At 41.8% G+C, this 25,667-nt stretch overlaps 2 protein-coding genes across 2 annotated transcripts in view; one reads left to right on the plus strand and one right to left on the minus strand.

Annotated features, from left to right (window-relative positions):
• Window positions 1-15,857, minus strand: part of ELP1 (elongator acetyltransferase complex subunit 1) — a 55,596-nt gene extending 39,739 nt beyond the window's left edge. The window contains exons 1-9 of the mRNA XM_049785185.1: window positions 15,699-15,857; window positions 13,962-14,114; window positions 10,870-10,951; window positions 8,931-9,011; window positions 6,176-6,261; window positions 5,552-5,648; window positions 5,122-5,212; window positions 3,585-3,708; window positions 3,057-3,150 (exon numbers count right to left, since the gene is read on the minus strand). Of these exons, the coding sequence (XP_049641142.1) occupies window positions 3,057-3,150; window positions 3,585-3,708; window positions 5,122-5,212; window positions 5,552-5,648; window positions 6,176-6,261; window positions 8,931-9,011; window positions 10,870-10,951; window positions 13,962-14,114; window positions 15,699-15,848 (958 nt within the window). The 5' untranslated portion in view covers window positions 15,849-15,857. The remainder of the gene's footprint in view (window positions 1-3,056; window positions 3,151-3,584; window positions 3,709-5,121; window positions 5,213-5,551; window positions 5,649-6,175; window positions 6,262-8,930; window positions 9,012-10,869; window positions 10,952-13,961; window positions 14,115-15,698) is intronic.
• Window positions 15,858-18,273: 2,416 nt separating this feature from the next.
• ABITRAM (actin binding transcription modulator) lies at window positions 18,274-25,012 on the plus strand. The gene is made up of 6 exons (XM_049784988.1): window positions 18,274-18,357; window positions 20,180-20,231; window positions 21,897-22,026; window positions 24,252-24,328; window positions 24,606-24,675; window positions 24,761-25,012. Exons 1-6 carry the CDS (start codon window positions 18,279-18,281, stop codon window positions 24,893-24,895), a joined length of 543 nt encoding a protein of 180 aa, XP_049640945.1. The 5' UTR covers window positions 18,274-18,278; the 3' UTR covers window positions 24,896-25,012.
• Window positions 25,013-25,667: the final 655 nt, after the last annotated feature.

Here is a 25,667-nt window from a genome sequence, read left to right on the forward strand (position 1 = left end):
TCTGCCCCCAGCATCAAGGCTAAGAAGCACTGCATCGCAGGCCTGAACATCTGTCAGGCTTGACACTGTGGGCTGAGGAGCTAGGTGGCACTGGAATGACCTTGGGAGCCTGGAACACTGCTGGGAAGATATTCCCCCCATATCTCCCCACCACCAAGTACACAACTATTTTGTGTTTCTCTTCAAACTTTATGATGCTAAGGACCAAAGGGAACTAGGACAAGATAAGAAGGTATTTATTTTGGGGAGGGAATATTTGGGGAATCACAACTGACAGTAAGTAATGCTTAAGGCCAACTCATGAAACACTAGTTGAGAGTCAGTCTTTGAAGTGCTCAAGGAACATACAGTACCAGGGAGCTAATTTGGGCCTTCAGCATGCAAAGAATACAATTAAGCCTGTTGATCTATCTTTTCAGTCCAAGAAAGTGTTTATTAAGAATTTTTTCCAGCTTTCCTGCATGAGGCAGCCAAGAAGACAACAGCAAACATAATCACTCCAGGGCTCAGTACAAGGTAAGCTGTCTCCGCCCAATAAGGGTGAAGGCTGATTCCTGTCATGTGTTTGGGCACGAGAGGCATTATAAAGGGCTGCTGCCTTGCTCCATGCCTGCTTTTCTGCATGAGGCAGCCAGGAAGACAACAGCAAACATAACCTCTTCAGGGCCTAGCACAGGGTAAGCTGTCTCCGCCCAATAAGGGTGGAGTCAGAGGAGTGTGGCCACTCCAAGGCCATGCATCTTCTAGTCCATGAACCCCATGGTAACACGTAGTAGAAACCACACTACAAGCGTGGTAATGAGAAAACAATGCAGGACAATACCATATATAGAAAATGAAGATAGTACCTCTAACGACCAAAAAAGTACCAACTACCTAATTAACCCCTCAGATAAGGAGTTTGGAGGATGGAGGATGTTCAGAGAACTCAAAGAAAGCATAGATGGAGCTGAACAGACCACAAAGATAGAAATCAGAAAACTCTAAACTGAAATAACAGGACTAAAAAACTCAGTAGATGAAATGAAAACCCCAATGGAAAGCCTTTCCAATAGAGTAACAGCAGCTGAGGACAGAATCAATGAGCTGGAAGATGAGATGCAGAACAACTACATACAGAAGAAATTGGAAAAGAACCTTAAAATAAATGATCAGACAATGGAAAAAATATTCAAAGAATGTGAACAGATGAAAACAGAAGTCTTTGATAAACTCAACAGAAACAACGTAAGAATCAGTAGAGTCCCAGAGACCCAGAAAGAAAATCCCCAGGAAGAATCAACAGTCAAAGACTTCATTACAGAGAAACTCCCAGAGCTAAAGACTGCATGCAATCACATCCTATGTGCCTAAAGAATACCACCTAAAAGAGATCCAAAGAAAAGCACCCCAAGATACATTCTGGTCACAATGACGAATCCCACAAATAGGGAAAGAATACTGAAAACAGCAAGATCAAGAAGGGAAATTACACTCAAATGAGCATGAAACGCTCAAGACTAGAAGGCAAAACTCAACAAACTGAATGCTTTGCCTAGAATACTGCACCCAGCCAGACTCACTTTCAGGTTTGAAGAAAGTATACATAGCTTCATGGATAAACAGCAGCTCAGAAACTTTACAGACTCAAAACCAGTCTTAAAAAATAAAATGAAAGGTCAACTTTAAGACAAGACAGGACTAAAGACACACAAAACTTCTACACAAAGATGCCTCTAAATCCCATGATAATTATGATAATTATGATAATTATGTTTCTCGACATCAATGGGCTAAATGCACCAGCTAAGAGACACAAAGTAGCAAAATGGATAAAAAAAAAAAAAAGCTGAACACATTCTGCTGCCTACAAGAAACACATCTGAATAGTCAGAACAAATAGACTCAAAATCAAAGTTGCAAGCACACATGAGGAAGGAAGAAGGGGCCAACATAAATAGCTTAATGGCACAGCTTATAAAATAAGAAAATGATCAACAAAATGAACCCAAAATAAGTAAGCAGAAGGAAATAACAAAGCTTAGATCAGAAATTAATGAAGTGGAAGCCCAAAATACAATCCAAAAGACCAACAAAAGCAAAAGTTGGTTCTTTGAAAAAATAAACAAGATTGATAAACCACTAGCAAAACTCACAAAGGGAGAGAAACTTAATAAACTGCATTCAAAATGAAAAGGGGGGGGGGAATCACTACAGATAATATAGAGACCCGAAGGGTAATCAGAGACTACTTTGAGAAACTCTATACCACAAAACATGAGAACCTGGAAGAAATGGGGAAAAAAAAAGTAAAATAAAAGACATTATTGTAATAATGTCCAGAGACAATTAGAAATGAGGGCCAGAAGGACCAGCTCACGATATGAAGCTCACCACAAAGTGTAGTGAATGCAGTTAGAGAAATTACTACACTAAGAACTACCATGACAATGTTGATGAGTGAGAAAAGTAGAATGCCTGTCTCAAATACAGGCAGGAAGTGGGCAAAGAAGGGTGAGGGTGAGAGATAGGAGACATTGGTGGTGGGAATTTGCATTGGTGAAGGGGATGTTCTTTCTATAACTAAGGTTCAACTACAAACATGTTTGTAATCATGGTGCTTAAATAAAGATTAAAAAAAAAAGGATTTTTACAACAAAGATTCAGAAAGGGAAAAAAGTGCCAATTAGATTAAAAATATTAAGATAATCAATCCAAGAATACTGGAATAGCTTAAGATGTTATTTTCTATAAAATAAGACTTTTCAAAGGATTTCTGACTCAAGACAACAATAAAATTCTCCCAGAATCTCTACACAACCTGTCTGTCCTAGACAATTTAGATCCAAGATTTCAACATCGTCACATACTGCATTTCCAAATTACTGACCTATACTGCTTCTGTGGCTTTAAAGAACCCCCACTGAAATAGAACTGAAATTCATAAAGATAAAACCAGCAATGTCCACCATCTCTACCTGTCTGCCTCTTCTATCTTTGCTTTTACTATAGGTTTTAGCAGAGATGAGGAAAATGTAATATGCTATTATACAATTGCCAAACTAGTGCTGTCTTACCATAAGTCTTTAGAGGGGAACCTTCTTCTCTCTGGAGATCTTCCAGCCATACTGCAAGCACAGTGGAATCTGCATTCCAGAGTAGGTCATTTACCTATGGCAAAAAAATGATCAATCATTATCCTCTAGTTATTTTATAACCTTTATGGTAGCTAAATTCCCTTTTCCCACAAATCTAAGAACCCTAAGCTGATGGTTAAGAGAAAATTACTACTCCACAATGTCATTAAATAATTCTGTGGCCTATGCATTCATCTGAAAGAACTAAGATATTTTAAATGTTTCTGTCTAAAAATAATAATAACTTAATAGCGACCAGGAAAATAGTGGAGAGATAAAGAGGGCTTTGAGAACCAGTTAAGAGAACTAAACTGACCATGGTAGGGAATAGAAGGGAGGTACTGAGGTGGGGGAGGATGTGGTGCTGGAACTTGGTATGAATGAAAACTCTACTCACAATTATATCAAATACAAACCATCTCTAGAAAAGTCCTCTAAATTGGATGGTGATACAACACAGGCATCTACCTTAACCTCATCTTTATTGAAAGGAAGTGTAAACTGGCCATGGAGAAGTCCATTTTTCTCAAAAAACACAACATTCTGCTGGTTAGGTTTATCTTGCGTAGAGGCAATCAAACTGCCAGAGGGTCTGAAAGTAAACCGAGAGTGTCAGGATATCCAAAAGTTTCTCATTGTGACTAAACAAAAATTGAAATACAATGGCAAACAGTTTTTTTCTTTCTTTCCCTCCCTTCCTTCCTCCCTTCCAGCCCTCCCTCCCTCCATACTTCCCACCCTCCCTCCCTCCTTCCTTCTTTCCTATTTTGAGCCATACCCGGGCCTGCTCAGGGTTTTTTTTTTTGGCTTGCATTGAGGAGTTATTCCTGGATGGCTGGTGAGACAGTGGATTTACTAAAATGGTTGCTACTGAGACAGATAAACATTCTCCTATTTATAATGGGACAGGGAAGGCACTTGAAATCACTGGTGGTCTAGTCTTGGCACCTGAAAGAATTGGGTGCTTTTTGGCCAATCTGCCTGTATTGTATGGCCCATGAATGATGTTATGTGTATCCACATAATCCTGGACAGGTAGGAAAAAAACCTGCTCATCCAAATCTGCAGTCAGAACAGACTCACATCACAGGCATGATGTGAACTACAGAGAGGCCCTGAACTAAATGTTGACTTCTAGGCTGCAAGATTCCTACAAGCCTACAAGCAGATTTTCCCTGGTGAGGTGGATACTGCAATGGAAAGAAACCCGTGCAGACTTTTCTATAAGCACCAATTCTCTTCCACTTGATACAGGCTTCATATAGGTCCCACCTATAAACTACAAAATGTGTGGGCCATAAACTGAAGAGGGCCGGAGAGATAGTATTTGGGTAGGGTGCTTGCTTTGTATGTAGCTGTCCTAAGTTTGATCCCAGAACCATATATGGCTCCCCAACCTATGCCAGGAGTGATTCCTGAATGCAGTGCCAGAAATAAGCCCTGGGCACTGCTGGATATACCCCCAAAGACCATCCCCCACCTAAAATTTTTCTTTAAAAAAGAACAGAGAAGGAGATAGCTCAAAGGGCTAATGAATAGGCTTTGTGTGTAGGATTTTGTATATAGAATACCCAGGTTCAGTCCCGAGTCCCCACCTCCTATCGAGCCCCCCCCCCCACATGATATCTTAAGAAGCAACTCAGAATCTACTTTTCAAATTTAATTCAGACTCACAGAACTCAAAAGAAACCCATACTGACAACAGTCAAATGAGGAAAGATTAAGTGGTATTGCACAAACTTCTACAAGCCAGTTACCTCCAGTGGTCCTCAAACTATGGCCCACGGGCCACATATTGTATTTGTTCCCATTATGTTTCTTCATTTAAAAAATTAAGATATATGCAGTGTGCATAGGAACTTGTTTATAACTTTTGTTTTTCCTGTAGTCTGGCCTCTAACAGTCTGAGGGACAGTGAATTGGCTCCCTGTTTAAAAAGTTTGAGGACCACTGGTTACCTCCATCCCTTCAATAACATAGAAGTTACAGGCTTTATCCCACTCACTTCCAAGCTAGAGCCGGTCCCAGTCCTGCCACAGGTTCACTAGTTGACTGTAACACAAACTCTCGGTTCCACACTCTGACCTTCCGAGCACCTGAGGAGCAGAAAACACACACATTGAACAAATGCTGTCAAGACACAACATTCAAATATTTAATGGCAGCATAAAAGGAACCACACAGGCATATGACCATAATTTTACAGTCCATGAACATCATCTTATTGCAAAATGGTACCCAACATGTAGTAAGATGGGCCAGATGACTTCAAAGAGTTCTTCTAATTCTTAGCTGTAGATTCATTAGCATCTAAAGCAGCAGACCTTTTATTTCAGTTATGAAATTAAAGAAAAATCCCCAAAGCAAGAGAAAGATAAGCTTCATAAAATTATTAAGATCAATGTTTTTAGTATAACTGCAACTGATTTCCATACCTGTCTCTGGGCAAATAACACTCACAGCAAAATACTGGCCATCACCACGCCAAGTCACCTTCGGACTATGGTCATCCCAGGGCAAAGCAGACTCATGCTGAAGGCAGAAGAAACACAAATGGTACAAGGGGTCAGAAGAGCCCACATCATAGAACCTACAGGCTATTACATCTCAACTTTTGTACTGGGGCTTAAACTAGCCAGAAAAATCATCTGCAACTGCAACTACCTGTAAAATCTTCTTGTGAAGATTTCTAAGATGCAGAAATAATAAACAAAGCGAATATAAAGCAAAATTCTTTGAATTTAAATCTGAGAATTTTGAACAAATTTCCTTTTCAAAGAAAAACGAGCTTGCTGGGGCCGGAGAGATGGCACAGCAGTAGGGCGTTTGCCTTGCATGCAGGCAACTCAGGACAAATGGTGGTTCGAATCTCGGCATCCCATATGGTCCTGTGCCTGCCAGGAGCAATTTCTGAGCGCAGAGCCAGGAGTAACTGAGCACTGCCAGGTATAATAAGATAAAAAGAAAAAGGGGCATGTTGGTGGTAGACTGAACTCAGAGCTTCTGTAATTCCATCACAGACACTCTTCCCAGTTCCCCCTCCATAAACCCAGTCTTACCATTTGCAGCTGAAAGGCTGCTTGCCTGCCTTCTGATCCATGGAACTGTGTCTCCTTCTTGCCCCATCCAAGAGTGACAAACTTGCCTAGAGAACAGTTGGTTGAGAAGACAAGACAACCAATAAGCTAAATAAAAATAAAGCAGTTTCACTGCTAATCTTCATAAGGTTCATTGCTTAGATTTACTTAATAAACTGATCAGCAGTCAATACTCGTAAATCCTTTGATCCATATTATAATGCAACAATGAGCACAAAATAATTGAAAGACCTTTAGCTTGGAAAACACTTTACTGTCATCTTATATATTCTTCCCCTCCCTTCCATGAATCCGCAAAACTTGTGGCCCCAGAGTTCCAGATTGTAAAGACTGTGAAATAAAGACTGCCTTATTGCCAGTGACTCCCAATTCATAGCCAGAACTCTCGCCTCTCCTTTGCCTACCTCGTGTGGTGATTGCAAACTGCCCTAAGCTACAAACAGCAGTCATCACCTACCACACCAGTACACAAGTACTTCCCCACCTTCCCTTTAAGGCTGAGAGCTTCTGCAGACAGTTCCACTAAGCTTTTTCTTCACCTTATTTACCCAAAGCCTCACTACTCCACTTTCTGAACTGGTACATTTCAAACTCATTAGGGCAGCAGAGGAATTGGGCACCTGAATTAAGGAATGCTTTTCAGATAATTCAGAAACTGTGTTCCCATTCTCATCAAGAATCACTTTGGGGGGGGGGGGGGGCGGAGAGATAGTATGGAGGTAAAGTGTTTGACTTTCATGCAGAAGGTCATCGGTTTGAATGCCAGCATCCCATATGGTCCCCTGTGCCTGCCAGGGGCGATTTCTGAGTGTGGAGCCAGGAGTAACCCCTGAGCACTGCCAGGTGTGACCCAAAAAAAAAAAAAAAGAATCCACTTTTTTAAGATCGAGAGCACAGTGGCAAGGTGCTTGCCTTGCATGCAGCTAACCCAGGTTTGATTCCAGCAACCTACTTGGTCCCCCAACCCTGCCAGGAAGAATTCCTGAGTGTGAAGCAAGGAGTAACCTCTAAGCATCACTTAGTGTGGTCAAAAAAAAACACAAAAACAAATCCACTTCTTCAATTATGTATCTATTCCCTCATGAAAGCCCCACTCTCACCCCCTATTCCTTTCTCTTCCCGGATTCCTATAGCAGCCTCCTATCTGGCCACCTGCTCCACATATCTGTCCTCAATCAAAAATACAACAGCAAAACCTTTAATGGCCTGAATCCTTATAACTCAATTTTCAAGCTCCAAGCTTCATCAAAATCCATCCTAATCACTTTACTCCACACTCATGTCCTGCCACACAAGGAATACTGAAATACTCAGTTGCTTAAATATACCAAGACTTGTGAAAAACTTCTATGAAATCCTCTTGACAACAAACTGCTTCAATTACTCAGACAATTCCCCCCTAGTCTTAGCCTTCATAAACCCACTATCACTCAGACAAGTCTCCAGTCAGCCTCCACAACTCAGTCTTCCTTTTCCATTCGCCTCTCCCCATCCTTATGCTATCCAACACCTGCATGTCATGGAATCCCATCATAGAATTCTGGGTCACATTCAGGGAGAAGCCAAATTGCCCATTATATCTGAAACACAGTGAAACCCCCAGTATACACTCAAATTAGTCCTGAGTAAATCATGTTTAATGAATAAGAGAGTACTTGTATAAATGATTTCTCAGAGTTGGTAAAAAAAAAAAATACTGTAAGATTAGAGCTCAATAGAAATTAACACCTTCTATCTCCTTTCTCAGTCAGGCTTACTGGCTGGTCCTCTGAAATTGACCAGAGCCCCTTAAAGACAATAACTATCTCCTCTCATTTATCCCCTCCTGTGATCTGCACCCTAACTTCACCAAACACCCCAGTGATACTTAAGCAAGAAAACAATCTGATGGTTTCCATGAAAATACAGATTTGGGTGCAAATAGAACAAAAATAATTCTTCTATCCCATTTCTCTTGTTTTCTCCCCCAAATAATTACCCAGAAGTTCTCTTCTTTTTTGACTAGCAGAGTGGCTTTCACTGATTCCCCAGTGCAAGACTTTTTTGTTTGGGGATAATAACAATCTAGTGACCTTAAACACAACTCCATAGATTCAACCCCACAGATCACTAACAAAATCAACACTCCATCTCAAAGAGGCTCCCCAGGTCTGGCTTTTAAGTTCTTTTAAGTTCTTTAGCCCAAGAAACTGGGCTAAAAATGAAGCCAAACATCTAACTACTGATGACTGATGAAGCTGTGATGTAGTCACACAACTTTGCAGCTGTAAAAAAAGGATGAACTCAACAAGCTACCTGTTTTGTTGATGGAAATGGAGGCTATCAAGCTGAGTGAAGTCAGAAGGAAAGGGACAGACACAGAATAATCTCTCGAGTGGGATATAAGGATACATACTAAGGGAGCAACAAATGAGCAAAGGCAACAGAACTGGAGAGTTGGCCAAACTAAGTCTGTCAGAAGGTAGAGGTGGGGAATGGGTGGGAGGGATCTTGAAACATTGGTGGCAGGTGTGATGTTAGAACAACATACCATGATATATCATTAATCCCCTCGACAAAAACAGAAAACAGAAGAAACTGAGTTATTGAACATTTAACAAATCAAGGTATAAGGTTCATGGTTCCTTCAGGTTATATGGTTTTGAGTTTTCAAGAAAATGATCAAATGTAAGAAGAAATTCAAATCACAGATTATTTCAGTCAAAGCTCTACTCACTTTCACCAAAATCATTCTGGTTGATTTGCTGTTCCATGATTGGTTCAAAATCTTTTGTCATCATGATCAGGGTCTGTTCACCTTGAAGAAAATCAAACAACAATTTGATTTCCATGTAATGAACTTGTCATTCCTTAAGTACCTACATCACTGGAAGCTACCCAGCTAAAAAGGAGCCATCCAGAATCAGAAAGAAAAATCACTAACTCAAAACATTCAGACTCACTTAAAAATAGTGCAATAGATGCTTGCCTTGCACACAACCAACCAGGGTCTGAGTTCAGCCGGGAGCGAATCTTGAGCACAGAGCTAGAATTACACTCAGAGCACCACCAGGTAACACCCCCAAAACCAAATAAAAAGTAACATTTAGGGTAAGTCACCTTTATTCTCATCTGTTAGATATACAAACTAACCTAAAAATGGACATAGCTTAGATCAGAGACAGTACAAGTGGGAAGGTGCTTGCCTTGCACATAGCCAATGCCAGCTTAATTCCCAGAACTACATATGGTCACCCAAGCACCAAGAGTTTTCCCTAAGCACAGAGCCAGGATTGAGGCCTGAGCACAAAAGGGGGTTCCCAAAACAAGCAAACAAAACTCACATAATCCTCCTCCACTAACTTCAACACTTTAGTCATCAAAGTATCTCTTCAGATATACACTTCATTGAGACGAAAGTTTTAAAAACCTCATCTACTATTTTTTTTTTGGTTTTTTTGGGTCACACCCGGCAGCACTCAGGGGTTACTCCTGGCTCTGTGCTCAGAAATCGCCCCTGGAAGATTCGGGGGACCATATGGGATGCCAGGATTCGAACCACCATCCTTCTTACCTCCATGCTATCTCTCCAGCCCCAAAAACCTCATTTACTATTAAGTGAAAAAGGAAAAGTAGCATTTGAAAGCATCTAAGAACTTTTTTTTTTGGGGGGGTCACACCTAGTGGCACTCAGGAGTTACACCTGGCTCTGAGCTCAGAAGTCACTCCTGGCAGGCACAGGGGACCATATGGAATGCCAGAATTCGAACCACCACCTGTTCAAATCTGTATAAACACCCTCCTGCTGTGCTATCTCTCTGACCCCAGAACTTTTTTTTCTTAAGGCACAATGTCACATGCAACACCTCATTTGGATGTATCTGAAGTCTCAGAAGCTTGACTACCCTATGTTTTTCCTACAAACGGATCTTGAGACCTTGCTTGGAGGTTCTAGCAGTGGAGCAGGGCTATTTGTATACTGTCGACCAAAGAATGGTCTGTCTCTGTTCTGGAATGCCATCCTCTTTCACTGAGCATGTGGAACAGTGAGAAAGAAAGGGGACACCTGCCTAGCCAGCCAGATCAGCCAAATCAACCCTGCCGATCAATGTGGTAACATGTCTCAGCCAGATCACCTTCACATACAAGAGCTCTTAAGAGTTACAAGAAGCAGGGCTGGAGAGAGTATTATGGGCTCACTTACCCAGCACACACCCAATCTAGGTTCAAATCCCAGTACCACATATACCCTGGAGCCCTTAGCACTGATGGGCAGTAGCTCAAAAACAAACAAACCAAAGTTGTGGGGCTGGAGTGGTGGCGCAAGTGGTAGGGTATTTGCCTTGCACACACTGACCTAGGGGCGAAGCACAGTTCGATCCCCAGGCATCCCATATAGTCCCCCAATCCAGGAGCGATTTCTGAGCACATAGCCAGGAGTAACCCCTGAGTGTTATCAGGTGTGGCCCAAAAACAAAAACAACAACAAAAAAAACCAACCTTGAAAACAACTTATTAAGATGTAGGCAAACTTAAACACATACATATACGAACCTTATAATCATGAGCTGGTTTTACAAAGAAATTTGAGAAACCAAACTGTTTAGAGACTAAACCTTGGATGTTATTAGGAATCATGTTTTATAAAAATCATCAGGTTCCAGTGACAAGTTTACCTGTAACAAGGAGCACCAATTCTTGATCAGGACTCCAGCTCATGACAGAGATGCCACTGGCAACACTTCCAACACATTCCAGCTGAAACAGATATATGAGACAAGATTTCAAAACAGCAGTGCCTGGGTATTTGCTAAAATAAAATCAAATAAAATCAAAATAATTTAAAAATGAAATATACAAGTAGTCACCTGGTGACAAGTGACTAGACATGACACAGAGCAAGGGACTAAAAATACCTAGAAGTTCAATTCCTTCCAGAGTTATCTCATGAGAAAGATTAAAGAATTATTTTTCATCATTAAATCTTTTTTGTTTGTTTGTTTTTGATTTTGGGTCACACCCAGCAGCTCTCAGGGGTTACTCCTGGCTCTACGCTCAGAAATCGCTCCTGGCAGGCTCGGGGGACCATATGGGATGCCGGGATTCAAAGGTAACGGAAATGAATTACCTCCAAGCTATTTCTCCAGCCTCATTAATCATTTTGAACCTAAATCATCTGGTAAAAACCAAGGTGTCTAATTATGGGCTTAGAGAAGGGAGAAGGACAAATGACCCAGGAAAGTTTGTTGTGTTGTGTTGTGCTTTCTTTGTTTTGTTTTGTTTTTGTTTTTGTTTTTTTTAGGTACCTTGAAGGATCAAGAGTAAGAATGGGGGGGGGGGCAAAATCACAACACTAAAGTACAAAGTTAAAAAAAGTATTTAATGGTCATCACTTCTGATTAAGGAAAGGCAAATAAATAAAAAAAGGGGGGAATTTTCACACCAGTAAGAACTGCATGTATCAAAAAGTCTGGGAGTGCCAGAACAATAGCACAGTAGTCAGGCATTTGCCTTGCATGCAGCCAACCTGGGTTTGCCAACATCAATCCCCAACATACCAAATGGTCGCCCAAACCTGCCAAGAGTAATTTCTAAGTGCAGATCCAGGAGTAAACCCCGAGTGCCACCAGGTATGCCCCCCCCAAAAAACAAAACAAAACAAAACCCATTGAAACCCATGGGAAATGGCAAATGGTGGTCCAGTCTACCAATGTGGGACCTAGGACCCTTTAGCTGCTGGTCCAAACAACTGAATTTGGGGTTCGGGAAGGGAATGAACCAGAAAGGTTCTTTGGTACCTTAGTTGAGGAGAAAGTAGATGTCCTAGTAGTGGGTGTGGTGTTGAAATTATACACGCATGAAATGATTATTAACAGTATTACAAATCACAGTACCGGGCCGGAGAGATAGTATGGAGGTAAGGTGTTTGCCTTTCATGCAGAAGGTCATCAGTTCAAATTCCGGTGTCCCATATGGTCCCCGGGACTGCCAGGAGCAATTTCTGAGCATGGAGCCAAGAGTATCCCCTGAGCACTGCTGGGTGTGAACCAAAAGCCACAAAAAAACAAAAAAACAAACAAAAAAAAATCACAGTACCTCGATATAAAAAATAAAATAAAGAGCTCTTAAAAATCAGCTCTAACAGGGGCCTGAATGATGGCACAATGAGTAGGGCATTTTTCCCTTGCACACAGGTGACTAGCGTTTGATCCCTGGCATCCTACATGGTCCCCTGAGCCTATAAGGAGTAATTTCTGAGTGCAGAGCCAAGTAACCCCTGAGCACCACCAGGTAGGTGTGGCCAAAAAAAAAAAAAAAAAACAGATCTACTAGCAACAAAAAATATACATAAAAAATAATGGGGTGTGGATGTGGTCTGGAATTTGTGTGATCAGGGGTGAAGTCTATATATAGAGTCAGGAACAAAGATGCTGTCTTATAAGCACTGCAAAACCACCAGCATGATGGACAGCATGGACAGCAACGGAAGGGAGGAGCCCTGCAATCTAGAAAATTCTACAAAATGCTTCTCAAATAAAAGCGTGCATCTGACATATGAGAAGTACTAATGAAGTTCTACATGATAGTTCTGCTATTTCTTTCCATGAACAGAGAGTAAAGTTTGTTTGCTTATTAATTTATTTACTTTTTGTTTTTTATATGCAAAGATGCTCAGATAACCATTCCTGGCTCTGCATTAAAAAAGTTACTCCTCGGGCCCGGAGAGATAGCACAGCGGCGTTTGCCTTGCAAGCAGCCGATCCAGGACCAAAGGTGGTTGGTTCAAATCCCGGTGTCCCATATGGTCCCCCGTGCCTGTCAGGAGCTATTTCTGAGCAGACAGCCAGGAGTAACCCCTGAGCACCGCCAGGTGTGACCCCAAAAAAAAAAAAAAAAAGTTACTCCTCGAAGTGCCCAGGAGACAAAATGGGATGTTAAGGATTGAACCTAGGTCAGGCAAGAGCAAAGCAAGCACTCTACCTGCTATATTATTCCTCCCTACAGCCCCAAGAGAATAAGATTTATTATAGTACAAATGAGGTGGGTTAAAGTGAAGGTGTTACATTCAAAGTGCCAGTGATAAAATCTCTTCTGACAATTACTTTACTCTTGCCTATTTACTAAAGCATGACTCAAATTCTTCTTCTGAAAAATAACAATTTTCCTCATAAGGTGTGGCAAAGAATAAATAAAATTTTGCATTAAAAGTACCTGGAAAAAGTACCTGGCATATTGTAAGACTTAGTTACAATCAGGGCTGTTATTATTGTACTGGTAATGTAACTCTGTGAAATAATCGACTTTAAAAATAACATAATTGGTGGGCCCGGAGAGATAGCACAGCGGTGTTTGCCTTGCAAGCGGCTGATCCAGGACCAAAGGTTGTTGATTCGAATCCTGGTGTCCCATATGGTCCCCCGTGCCTGCCAGGAGCAATTTCTGAGCAGAAAGCCAGGAGTAACCCCTGAGCACCACCGGGTGTGGCCCAAAAACAAAAACAAAAACAAAAAAACATAATTGGGGCCTGAGCAATAGAATAGCACGTAGGGTGCTTGCCTTGCATAAGGTCAATTCAGGTTCAATCGCCAGCATCCCAGTCACCAGAACCTACCAGAATGATCCCTGAATGTTGGGGGAATTAGAAGAGAAGAGGAGAAGAAATGTAACTATAAAATGCTTAAAACATTATGTCTCCTTAGTTTTCAAAATTCTGCATCAGAGAACTGTTTGAGGATAAAGTTCTGCCTCCCTAGCCACTTTCACCTACCTGGTGTGTGCTCAGATTGCAGAGTATGACATCTCCTGAGGCTGTGGCTATGCTCACAGACTCCTGATCCAGTAAGTCCTGAATACCAACAATGCGGCCACTTCCGTCCTCGGGAAGAAAACCTTCTGCCACTAGAGAAATTTCATTTTTCACCTGACACCAAAACAGAAAGAAAGAAATAAAAATCACTCTACTTTCAAGACATGTCTTGAAATCAAGTCCTGTTTAGTGATTCTCTCATTATATGAAAGCTTTCAAGAAGATATTTTTTTCTAAGTTAAAAATCCAAACTTTCATTTGGGAATTATCATAATACTACTTATTTTCTTTAACAACAAAAACTGAAGATATTTTTGCTAACAAAACCAAAAGGAAGGGGCTGAAGCAGTGGTGCAAGCCGTAAGGCATTTTGACTTGCACATGCTAACCTAGGACAAACCACGATTCGATCCCTGGTTCGATCCCCCTATGTCCCATATGGGACCCCACGCCAGGAGCAATTTCTAAACCCATAGCCAGGAGTAACCTGAGAGTCACGGGTATGGCCCAAAAAGCAAAAACAAACAAACAAAAAGAAAGAAGCCTTCAAAAATCTCCAAGAGGGGCAGAGAGATAGCACAGCGGTAAGGCGTTTGCCTTGCACGCAACTGATTCAGGACGAACGCTGGTTCGAATCCCGCATCCCATATGGTCCCCCATGCCTGCCAGGAACAATTTCTGAGCACAGAGCCAGGAGTAACTACTGAGTGCCACCAGGCGTGACCCAACAAAACAACAATAACAAATGTCCAAGAAAACCTTACATTAGAAACTGCAGTTTTCTGGGGCCAGAGTGATAGCACAGCATTGAGCATTTGCCATGCACGCTGCCACCCTGGGATAGACCTGGGTTCGATCCCTGTCATCCCATATGGTTCCCTAAGCCTGCCAGGAACAATTTCTGAGTGCAGAGTCAGGAGTAACCCGAGAGTACTGCCAGGTGTGGTCCCAAAACAAAAACAAAAACAAAAAAAAAAAAAAAAAAAAGAAAAGAAAAGAAAAAGAAACTGCATTTTCTAAGATTTCCCCAAATGGGAGGGAAATGTACTTAAGTAAGGAAATAGAATTAAGGGAAGATAGTAGTGGTATTAATCCTAGTGGAACTCATGTACCATTCAGTGAGGAGTCTGACATGGTATAACTGGAAAGTGAAGCATAGTTTCTAAAAATTCTATAGGCAATTTTCATATTGTGTTACCTATTGTTAAGTTAGGAACCACAATTTTTATAGACTTACATAGTTAAAGGGGAAAAAGTAGGGTACCCACATAAAATTTTAGGTCAGAGTTTTGTCAAATTTGATTCAGAATAGCAAGCAGGTAAATAGAGATTTATAATTTAATCATGCCTAATATCAATATAAAGAAATATAGACTGAAGGAATATGAATTCATTGAGATTTCATGGGCTGGCTATTTCATGGGCTGGCTATTCAAACCCATGTTCTCCTATGAGTATGTATCTCATAGATACATAGAGTTGATAATCTCTACTGCTTCCCTTTTCTACTCTGGAAAAGGCCATTTCACCCTTAAACATGTACTTCTTTTACTCTCCCATTACATATTTCTAAGTAAATTTCAATAAAAATTACCTTATTTCACATATAGACAAAAAAGTAAATACTACAAAGAAAATATGAAGGCAGGTAACTCAAGGGTCAGGCTAAGCACAGGTTATTTTCTACTAGTAACATACTTCTCTTAAAGTAGGATCTAATTCTATCAGGCCATTCTCTGAGCCAATTAGTACTGTCTGCTGTTCAGATCGAAGAGTGAAGCACAGAGGCTTCCCTGGAGCCTGAATATCCCGGAACTCCAGGCTGCGAAGTAATTTAAGGTTTCTCATGATGAAGTTTATTCCTGAAAATAAAAAATAAAAAGGAGGGGGCACAGTTATACCTTGGTGAAGCAAAAATTCCTAAAAGAAAAACAGTGTAACAATGACAAATGACACACTTAAGCAAAATGAGCTTGATCTCCAGGAAGTAATAGAATAATTAAGGAAGAAACCAATCTCAGCTGAACGCATATGGGAGGGTTGGCAGCCGCTCAACACACCAATCTAGAAATGGCAGGAAGGCAAGTTTAAACTACAAAATTTTTCTTTTCTTAAAAATATTTAACTTCGGGGCCGGGAAGGTGGCGCTAGAGGTAAAGTGTTTGCCTTGCAAGGGTTATGGTAGGACGGACCACGGTTCGATCCCCCAGCATCCCATATGGTTCCCCCAAGCCAGGAGCGACTTCTGAGCACATAGGCATCCCATATGGTTCCCCCAAGCCAGGAGCGACTTCTGAGCACATAGCCAGGAGTAACCCCTGAGCATCAAACAGGTGTGGCTCAAAAACCAAAAAAAAAAAAGAATTTAACTTCACTTATTCCTTGGGAAGGCTGAATATAAAAACAAATTTTATATTTTTGTATCAGTTTATTTTTCTAACATAAATGATTCATAAAATCATATGGGAAAATGTTAACCGTAATGATACAAACACAGAGCTGAAGAAAATCTGAAATAAATTTACATAATGGGATTTGAAAGATAGGTTAACAGGCAGCAAATTTTGCCTTCTACATGACCAGGCTAGGTACCCCTGGTATCCCACATTGTCCCGAGTCCAGCCGGTGTGTTCCCTAAGCACAGAACCAAGAGTAAGCCCAGAGCACCACCAAGTATGACCTCCAAACCAAAAAAATTAAATTACTCTAATACCACCAACTACACTTATTTATAACTGTCTGTATATATGTTCACTAAAAAAATTAAAACTGAAATCAAAGTAAGCATTTAAATTTCTAAGGAGAAATGAAGACATGAAAATTCCAATAGCTTACTTCAAATAATGACAAAGGCTGGAGGTGCTTGAAGACCTTGCTTATAATTGACTACACAGGATCCCTATTTCCTGACCTGGCTGTCACCAGTGCATGAAAAAAAAGATGAGATACTGATTAGGGCAAAATCGTATATAATTTACTGTATATTATCATTTAACCAATATTTGCACGGTTTCTTCAGGTCCCTTTCAGGAGTATGAGTGGAAGAGCCTAACTTATATTAGGGTTGACAACTGAAAAACCACACAGCTCTTTATGGTACTTTAATTTACAGATCTTTGGATTCATCTTGACGTTTCACACATACAGCCGCAAAAGAATAATGATGAATCAATCCTCACACTCTACATGTTAAATTTAATATTGAATGATACCGCATGTAAGTGATCCAGAGGAAGATGAAACTATATAAAAGGCGTCTAACTAAGGCAGGCGATGATTTTAATAAAAGCTTTGATGACACTTATGTTCACTGACTTCTAAGAAATATATGAACCTGATGTAAACCTCGTAGGTTTTTAAATCACGGAGCTAATCCTTCCAAGAAAGCACACTAAGGAGCAATAGCTCCAAAGTGGCAGAGGAGGAAAGAAATGCAGTGCAGAAAGCAAATCCTCGCCTTCTACCACGCATTAATTCTCTTTCCACTCCTGCAAGGAATCTCGAGGTGGGGCCAGAATGCAGCTGGCAGAGGTGGAGCAAGCAGAAAGAGCTTTGAGGCTGGAGGCCCACGGTCTCGCCAACACTCCACATGTCCCCTGCAACAGGCAGGCAGAGGGTGGGCGGGCGCTCGAGGCTTCCCTCAGGCTGAACACGACTCAGCAACACCAGCGCCCGCCAGACCTGCACCTCCGCCCCGGGAGAGACTGACTGACTGACTGACTACACGGACACTCACAGCGCCGTGCTCGGGAGAGCCCAGGACAGCAGCAGTGCGCCCGTCCCGGTCTCTGGTCACGCGCGGCCCGTCGACCCGCGCCAGGGACGGATATGAACACGCGGCCTTCTCCGTCCGCGACTTCCAAGCTCTCCTGCCCTTCCGAACGGGTTTTCCAGTCGCCGAGCTCTAGGTCCGAGGGACAAGAGACAATCTGGGAGATGAAGCACGGTTGGGAGGCTGCAAAGATGCAGGTTGAAGACAGAGACCAACCCTAAGCACGCAGTAGTGCGGCGCGCGAGTGACGTCAGGCGGAGTTCCGGTGGGCACTTCCGGTACCCGGGAGAAATAGACGGCAGAGGCTAAAGTAGCCCCGCCCCTTTGGTACACTTCCAGCCTATTCTATGCTACTTCCTCTCTGACGTCACGATTCGAAAGTGCGTCTTGGCCTGCTGATAGGCGGAGCTTGAAGGCAGGAAGACCGCGCGCCTGTGACGACCTAAACACGCGCCGGAAGTCTTCAGTTCCACGCGATCGGACCGCGGCGGGCGCCCGACGTCGCCATGGCGACGGAGCTGAAGGCTGCGGAGCCTACGGTCCCTTCGCTGGTGGATCGTTACTTCACTCGCTGGTATAAAGCGGGTAAGTAGAGGGAGGATAGCGAGCACTCCGTGGTCTCTTGGCGTCAGATCTCCCAGGCGCTTCGTCTCCGTGTTGGAAGCCGGAGGGAGGGCCGGAAAGATAGCATGGAGGTAAGGCGTTTGCCTTGCATGCAGAAGGTCGGTGGTTCGAATCCCGGCATCCCATGTGGTCCCCCCAAGCCTGCCAGGAGCGATTTCTGAGCTAGAGCCAGGAGTGACCCCTGAGCGCTGCCGTGTGTGGACCCCCCCCCCCAAAAAAAAAAAGCCTGAGGGGACTGACGTTTGCAGGGAATGGAAGCCTGGAACGCGACTGGGTAGATGCTGGAGCTGTGAAGGCAATGCAAGTTCGAGGACGGGCTGCTCTCGGGAAGAGAGTGAGCCTTCCACTTAGCTATGGTCCACTAACTTGGCAGGACCGGCTCGCTGTGTCTTAAGTGCCGGGAGGAATTTGAAGGACTACGCACTAAGATCGAGCGGAACTCAGGGCATGGGCCGGAGCGATGCTGAGTGGGGAACGCGTTTGCCTTTGCACAAGGCCCGCCCTGGGTTCTATCCTTGGCATCCCCTCCACCACCACCACCACCACCCCCAGCCTCCTAGAAGTGATCACTGAACGCTGAGCCAGAACTACTCCTGAGCACCACCGAGTGTGATGCAAAATAACAACAACAAAAGACTCAGGTGGAGATTACATGAATAGCAAGTTAAAATAGCGAATTTAAGGGTGGAGGTATAGGATACAGGCTGGGAACTTTGGTGGAGGCTAGTCAACACTGCTAGTGGGAATGGCCCTGATTCATTGTCACTATGTACCTTAAATATTACTGTGAAAGATTTGTAGTTCACTTTGGTCACAATAAAAATTATTTTTTAAAAAATAGAGAATTTAGAAGAAGCAGAATCTAAGACAAGCCTCTGATGTTTTACTTTGACATTTAAAAATAGGTACCTTGGGCTGGTGAGAGAGTTCAAACATCTTTTTTTCAGGAGGCCTAAGTTAATCCTGGGCACCGCATGGTAACCCTGAGCTCCGCAGTCTTGCCACTTTCTGCCAGCACAGAGTCCTCTGGTCCCCCACCCTCAAAAAGAGAAAGAAGTGGATATCCTATGGAAACTCAGTATCAGTGGTTGCATCTCTAATCCCTTCTTGTTCTTGCCTTCAAGTACCACAGATGTTACTCATCTCAGTAATAAAATGTTTGCATAAGTTCAGCCAAATTTATGATGACCTACTTCCCACTTTGACGAGGACTGTAGCTAAAACATCGATTTCTACATAAATCCTGAACTTATTGCTCTACCATCAGATCAAACCAAATGACATAGTTACCTTAAAACTGTCTATATATTAAAAAAAAAAAAAACATTAAGAATACATTGCTTGCGGCCAGAGTGGTGGCACAATCCGTTGGGAATTTGCCTTGCACGTGCTAACCTAGGACAGACTGTAGATCAATACTCCGGCATTGGTCCCCCAAGCCAGGAGCGATTTCTGAGCACATAGCCTGGAGTAACCCCTGAGGTTCACTGGGTGTGGCCCAAAGAGAAAAAAAAGAATACATTGTTTTTTCCTCCAAAATAGAAATTAGTGTCTTCATTTTAAAATAAAGATAAAATGAGATAAGGTTTAAGTTTAATTGATTATATGATCTTTCTGGCCGAGGTTTCTTCAAATAACTTGGAGGTGTTGAAGTGTATCTCTTGAAGTCAAGGATAACCAGTAATTGGCATGCATTTCGTTTTCATAAATAATTTTCTACGAACCAAGAAGTACCACACAGAAAGAGAAAATAAATGACTCAGTAACTTATTGTTTCTTGTAGATGTCAAAGGAAAACCCAGTGAGGACCACTGTATCTTACAACATTCTAATCGGTAAGCCAATCAGGAATTTTGAGTTATCATCAAAAATAATTTCTTTATGTACCATGGTTACAAACATGTTAGTAATTGGGTTTCATCCATAAAATGCACACCCCCCCTTCACCAGTGCAACTTTCTGGCCACCAATGTCCTCCATTTGCCTTCTCCCCCTCCTCCACCCCCTGTCTGTGTTCAAGACAGGCATTGTATTTCTGTATCACTATCATGGTAGTTGTCAGTGTAGTTATTTTCTTCTTTTGGGGGCCACACCCAGCGATGCTCAGGGGTTATTCCTGGCTATGCACTCAGAAATCACTCCTGGCATGGGGAACCATTGGGATACCGAAGGATCTAACCAAGTTTCATCTTAGGCTAGCGTGGGCAAGGCAAATGCCTTACCACTTGGCTACTGCTCTGGCCCCAGTCTTATTTTTCTTAAATCCCACAGATGAGTGAGACTATTCCGTGTCTCTCTCCCTCTGACTTATCTCACTCAACATAATAGTATCCATACCCATCCATGTATACACGAATTTTGTGACTTCAGTTTTTTCAGCCATTCATCTGTCAGGCATCTGAGTTATTTCCAGACTCTGGCTATTGTAAATAGTGCTGCTATGAACATAGGAGTGCAGAGGGCATTATTGTATTGTGTTTTTGTGGTCCTAGGGTATATCCCTTGGAGTAGTATTGTTGGATCATATGGAAGCTTAATGTCTAGTTTTTTAAGGACTATCCGTATTGTTTTCCAAAAGGGCTGGACTAGATGCTATTCCCACCAGCAGTGAATGAGAGTTCCTTTCTCCCCACATTCATGCCAGCAGTGGTTGTTCTTGTTCTTTGTGATGTATGCCAGCCATTTTCTGTGGCATGAGATGCTATCTCATTGTTGTTTTGATTTGCTTCTTTGTTTTGATATGATTGTGATGTGGAGTATTTTTTCATGTGCCTTTTGGTCATCTGTATTTCTTTGAGGAAGTGTCTGTTCATTTCTTCACATTTTTGATGTGGTTATATGTTTTTTCTTGTTAAGTTCTATCAGTTCCTTGTATATATTAGATATTATTAACCCCCTATCTGATGGGTGTTGTATATCACCAAAAATTTCTTGCTGAGTTTATATGCAAAGATGGAAATAGTTTGCATAAGTATTAATTGAAATTACTAGCTTTTACTCTGTTGAAATTGTAGTGTTACTGATAGGAGTTTGGCTGACAAGAATTGAACTTTTACTTATTCTGCACAATAAAACATTCATATTTCTCAAACTTTCAAATGGAGGACCACACCCAGAGCCGGTATTTGAGGTAACCAAACTGTGCCTGACTATGGAATTGCCAGAGTCCAGGAAGAGGATACTAGTAAAGGCATAAATGAGATATTGGCATATTGACCAATCATGTATATTGGTATGACTGCCATGCCTTACTTCTGCTTCAGTTCTACCTAAAGACCTCTGGTATGTTTTCCCTCATTTTCCCTGTAAGTAAATTAATACTCTCTTTCATTACTGCATTCCCTTTCATATTTACACTCCAACTATTGAGGAAAATAGGAAAAGCAGGGAAATAATAGTTTGACTAAGGTATATTAATTCAGATCTTAGGCCAGTAGAACTACTTAATGATGGGGATAAGTATGCCAAACAGTAATGCAGGACCACCTTTAACTCTGTAGAATATGTGTCATCACACTGGCAGAATCTCATCCAGTTCTTCAAAGTGGAAAGACAATTAAAAGTATTTCCTACCAAATCAGCACCAACTGCAGCAGACTTCAGAACAAGGTCTCCGGGAAATTTAAACGGGTATGTTCTTGCCCTCCCTGCTTCAGTCCTCTCTGTCACTGTCATCATAAAACCAATCACTTTGAAGAGTCATAATATACACATAGCAGCTCCCTGACAATGTGAGGTATTGATTTCTTTGTTTTGTTTAGGAGCTACACCTGACAGAGTTCTGAGGTTACTCTTGGCTCTGCACACAGAAATTACTCCTAACAGGTTCAGGGGACCATATGGGATGCCAGAGATTGAGCCTGGGTTGATTGCGTGCAAGGCAATTGTCCTTCCCATTGTGCTATCACTCTGGTTGCTGTGAGGCACTGATTTTAAGGATACATACTTTAAAAAAAATACTTTAACCATAAAATCTTCTTCCAAAATGAGGTCTTTGAGATGATATGGTATCTGTCATGATAGAGCCTGCATCCTCCTCATTATCACCTCCAGGATGAAGGCTAGAGAAAGCAGCCTTTGGAAGGAAATGCTGATAGCAATGTAATTGAGTAATTGTTCCTACTAGTTTTTATATTTCAAATTCTAGTAGTACTTCAACTTCCAGTATTTTATGGTCTATCAAATTCAGTTGTTTTCTTACCATAAATAGTTTCACAAAATTTTAAAATTATATATAGAGGCTGTGAAAAAATGCTTTGAGAAAACATACAATATTTGCTGCTTAATATTTTCCATTCCTTGGGGGAGGGGGGCATACCCAGCAGCGCTCAGAGGTTAGTCCTGGCTTTGCACTCAGAAATCACTACTGGGAGTCAGAGTGATGGTGCATCAGTAGGGCATATGCCTTGCACGCGGCTGACCTAGGATGGACTATGATTCAATTCCTCGGCATCCCATATGGTCCCCCAAGCCAGCAGCAATTTCTGAGTGCATAGCGAGGAGTAACCCCTGAGCATCACCGAGTGTGGCCCAAAAACCAAAAAAGAAAATAAAAATAAATAAATACTGGCAGGTTCAGGGGACCATATGGAATGTTGGGGATTGAACTTTGGTTAGTCTTGAGTCAGTTCTGAGTTAGCTGATGCAGGACAAACACCCTACCACTGTGCTTTCGCTCCAGCCCCTATTTCTATTCCTTAATAGTTGCCATTTTGTTCATTAGGACACACTGCTCTCCACACAGTGGTCAGCTATCCCTAAATGTTACCTATATTCTTTATACCTCTAGGCAAATTAGCATGTTATTTAAAAAAATAAAAGTAGATCACCAAGGACAGTTCTATACTACTTAAAGGACTCTGGCATATGCACCTGATAGGGAAGTTTGAAGATAATTAGATCCTTTATATACTAAGCTCATAGTAAGAGTTTCTGATAATGCCTCACTGTTCTTCCCTTTGTTAGCTTTGAGCCTCATAAAGCATATGTCTTATAATTAGTCCTTTTTCCTTGCTCAGGACTTAAAAACTTAAAAACTTTTTTTTTTAATTTTTGGGATTTTGGGTCACAACTGGCAGCACTCGGGTTACTCCTAGCTCTACACTCAGAAATCGCTCCTGGCAGGCTTTGGGGACCATATGGGATGCCAGAATTCAAACAACCATCCTTCTGCATGCAAGGCAAATGCCCTACCTCCATGCTATCTCTCCAGTCCCAAAAACTTAAAAACTTTTTAAAGTTATAAAACTTATAAAACTTTTTATAGACTTGGGGCCAGAGCAGTGGTGCTAGCCTCGGAAGGAATGCAGTTCAATCCCCTAGTATCCCATACGGTCCCCCAAGCCAGGAGCGATTTTTGAGCACATAACCAGGAGTAACCCCTGAGCGTCACCGGGTATGGCCCAAAAACCAAAAATAAAAATAGAATCTTACATTCTTAATCTTTAAAAAATAATTTTTTAATTTTGTTTTTTTTTGGGGGTCACACCCAGTGTTACTCCTGGATCTGTGCTCAAAAATCAATTTTGGTAGGCTTGGGGGAACCATATGGGATGGCAGGGATACAACCTGGATGTGGCCCAGGTCTGCCATGTGCAAGGCAAACACCCCACCGCTGCACTATCACTCCACCCCTAATCTTTAAATTTCTACTTATTACATACTTTGTTTTTACCTCTAAAGCCTAGCTTTAGCGCATAGCAAGCACTTGCTATACAAATGTTTAAGTAAATGATTTTATTGTGCTTGTTATTTTTATTTAAAACACTGTTCCAGGAATATATGCTGTTATGAGGGTTTCTCTCAAAGAAAAAAAATGTACATCAGTTAATTACTTACTCCCTTTTATTACACAGGGAGCACAATTTTTAACAGAACTTGCACCACTGTGTAAGATCTATTGCTCAGATGGAGAAGAATATACCATATCTAGGTGAGTTACTTGGGTTGTTTTTTTTTTACCTTAATTTGAGAAAAGGTATATTTTTCTCTTATTTTTATTTTTGTTTGGTTTGGGGGGTCATGGCTGGTGGTACTCGGGTATTATTCTTTCTCTGTGTTCAGGAATCTCTCTCAGTGGACTGGAGGAACATTTGGGATACTGGGGATCAAACCTGAGGTGGCTTTGTGCAAAGCAAGCACACTACCCCCTACTATGCCACTTTGTCTCCAGATAATGTTTTCCTTCAAAACCATTTTTTCCATAATAGCTGTGTCAGAGGACGGTTAATGGAAGTAAATGAAAACATCCTCCATGAGCCATCCATCCTTCAAGAGAAGGTAAGGGAGGCAGAAAGTATGAGTCCATTACTGTTCACTAATGGGTTGTCACAAGACTAAATAAATACTCTTGTTTTCTTAATAGCCTTCCACTGAAGGTTACATTGCCGTTGTACTACCCAAATTTGAAGAAAGTAAGAGTGTAACAGAAGGTTTACTGACACGAGAACAATATGAAGAAGTCTTGGTGAAGCGCATGAATGCTGCAGTGGCCACCTGAAGACTGTGTGGAGTGGGAGTGCAGAGTGGCCACTTGCTAGCCCCGACTGTCCACCAGAGGAGATGCTCACTTCACGCTCCACCACTTCCTTGAGAGCCTGCCTTTTAGTGTATCCCGTTTTCCTCCTGTCCTGACACACTTTGGTTCCCATTTCATCTTCAGCTTCCCAGACTACTGCCTGTGGACACTTCTTTTCTTCCACAGTTCTTAAGCATGGGGTGTTTTTATGATTAATAATCAAAGCAGATATTTTAACATACTAAACTAAATGTGGCATTAGTTACTGGTTTTAGTTACTGGACTCAATTTTCCATGGGCTGGATGTTTTAAAACTAGCCAATTTTTACCCTTCCACAACTGCCAGAAAGTCTTAGCCTAGTGTTTCTAAAACGTTCTCCATCATCCGTTTCCAACCTTGTTTGTTTTGTGTACTACTACCATTTTGTTTTCCTCGATTACCTGTTGCCCCCCTAGTCTCATGCTGTGTCCCCAAGCCCCACAATAATGTGGTCTTAAGGCAACTATGTGGTCCTTGATGGAGAAGCTGGACTACCCCACCCCTGTGCCCTGCTCTCCTTAGCTTGCTGAGAGTCTGGAGTATTCCTTCTCTACCTGTTATGTTGCTGCTTTGATATTGGCTCTGTGAAACAAGTCATTCTAACTGTGGCTTCTTAAATGAGGGACACATGAAAAAGTTCTGAAAAATGACTTCCTAGCCTATGGGAAAACTGCAGTGCAGTATTAAGCAGGCTATATAATAGCCTTATTATAA

The sequence above is a fragment of the Suncus etruscus genome, chromosome 1 (genome assembly GCF_024139225.1).
Source record: "Suncus etruscus isolate mSunEtr1 chromosome 1, mSunEtr1.pri.cur, whole genome shotgun sequence".
Lineage (NCBI taxonomy): Eukaryota > Metazoa > Chordata > Mammalia > Eulipotyphla > Soricidae > Suncus > Suncus etruscus.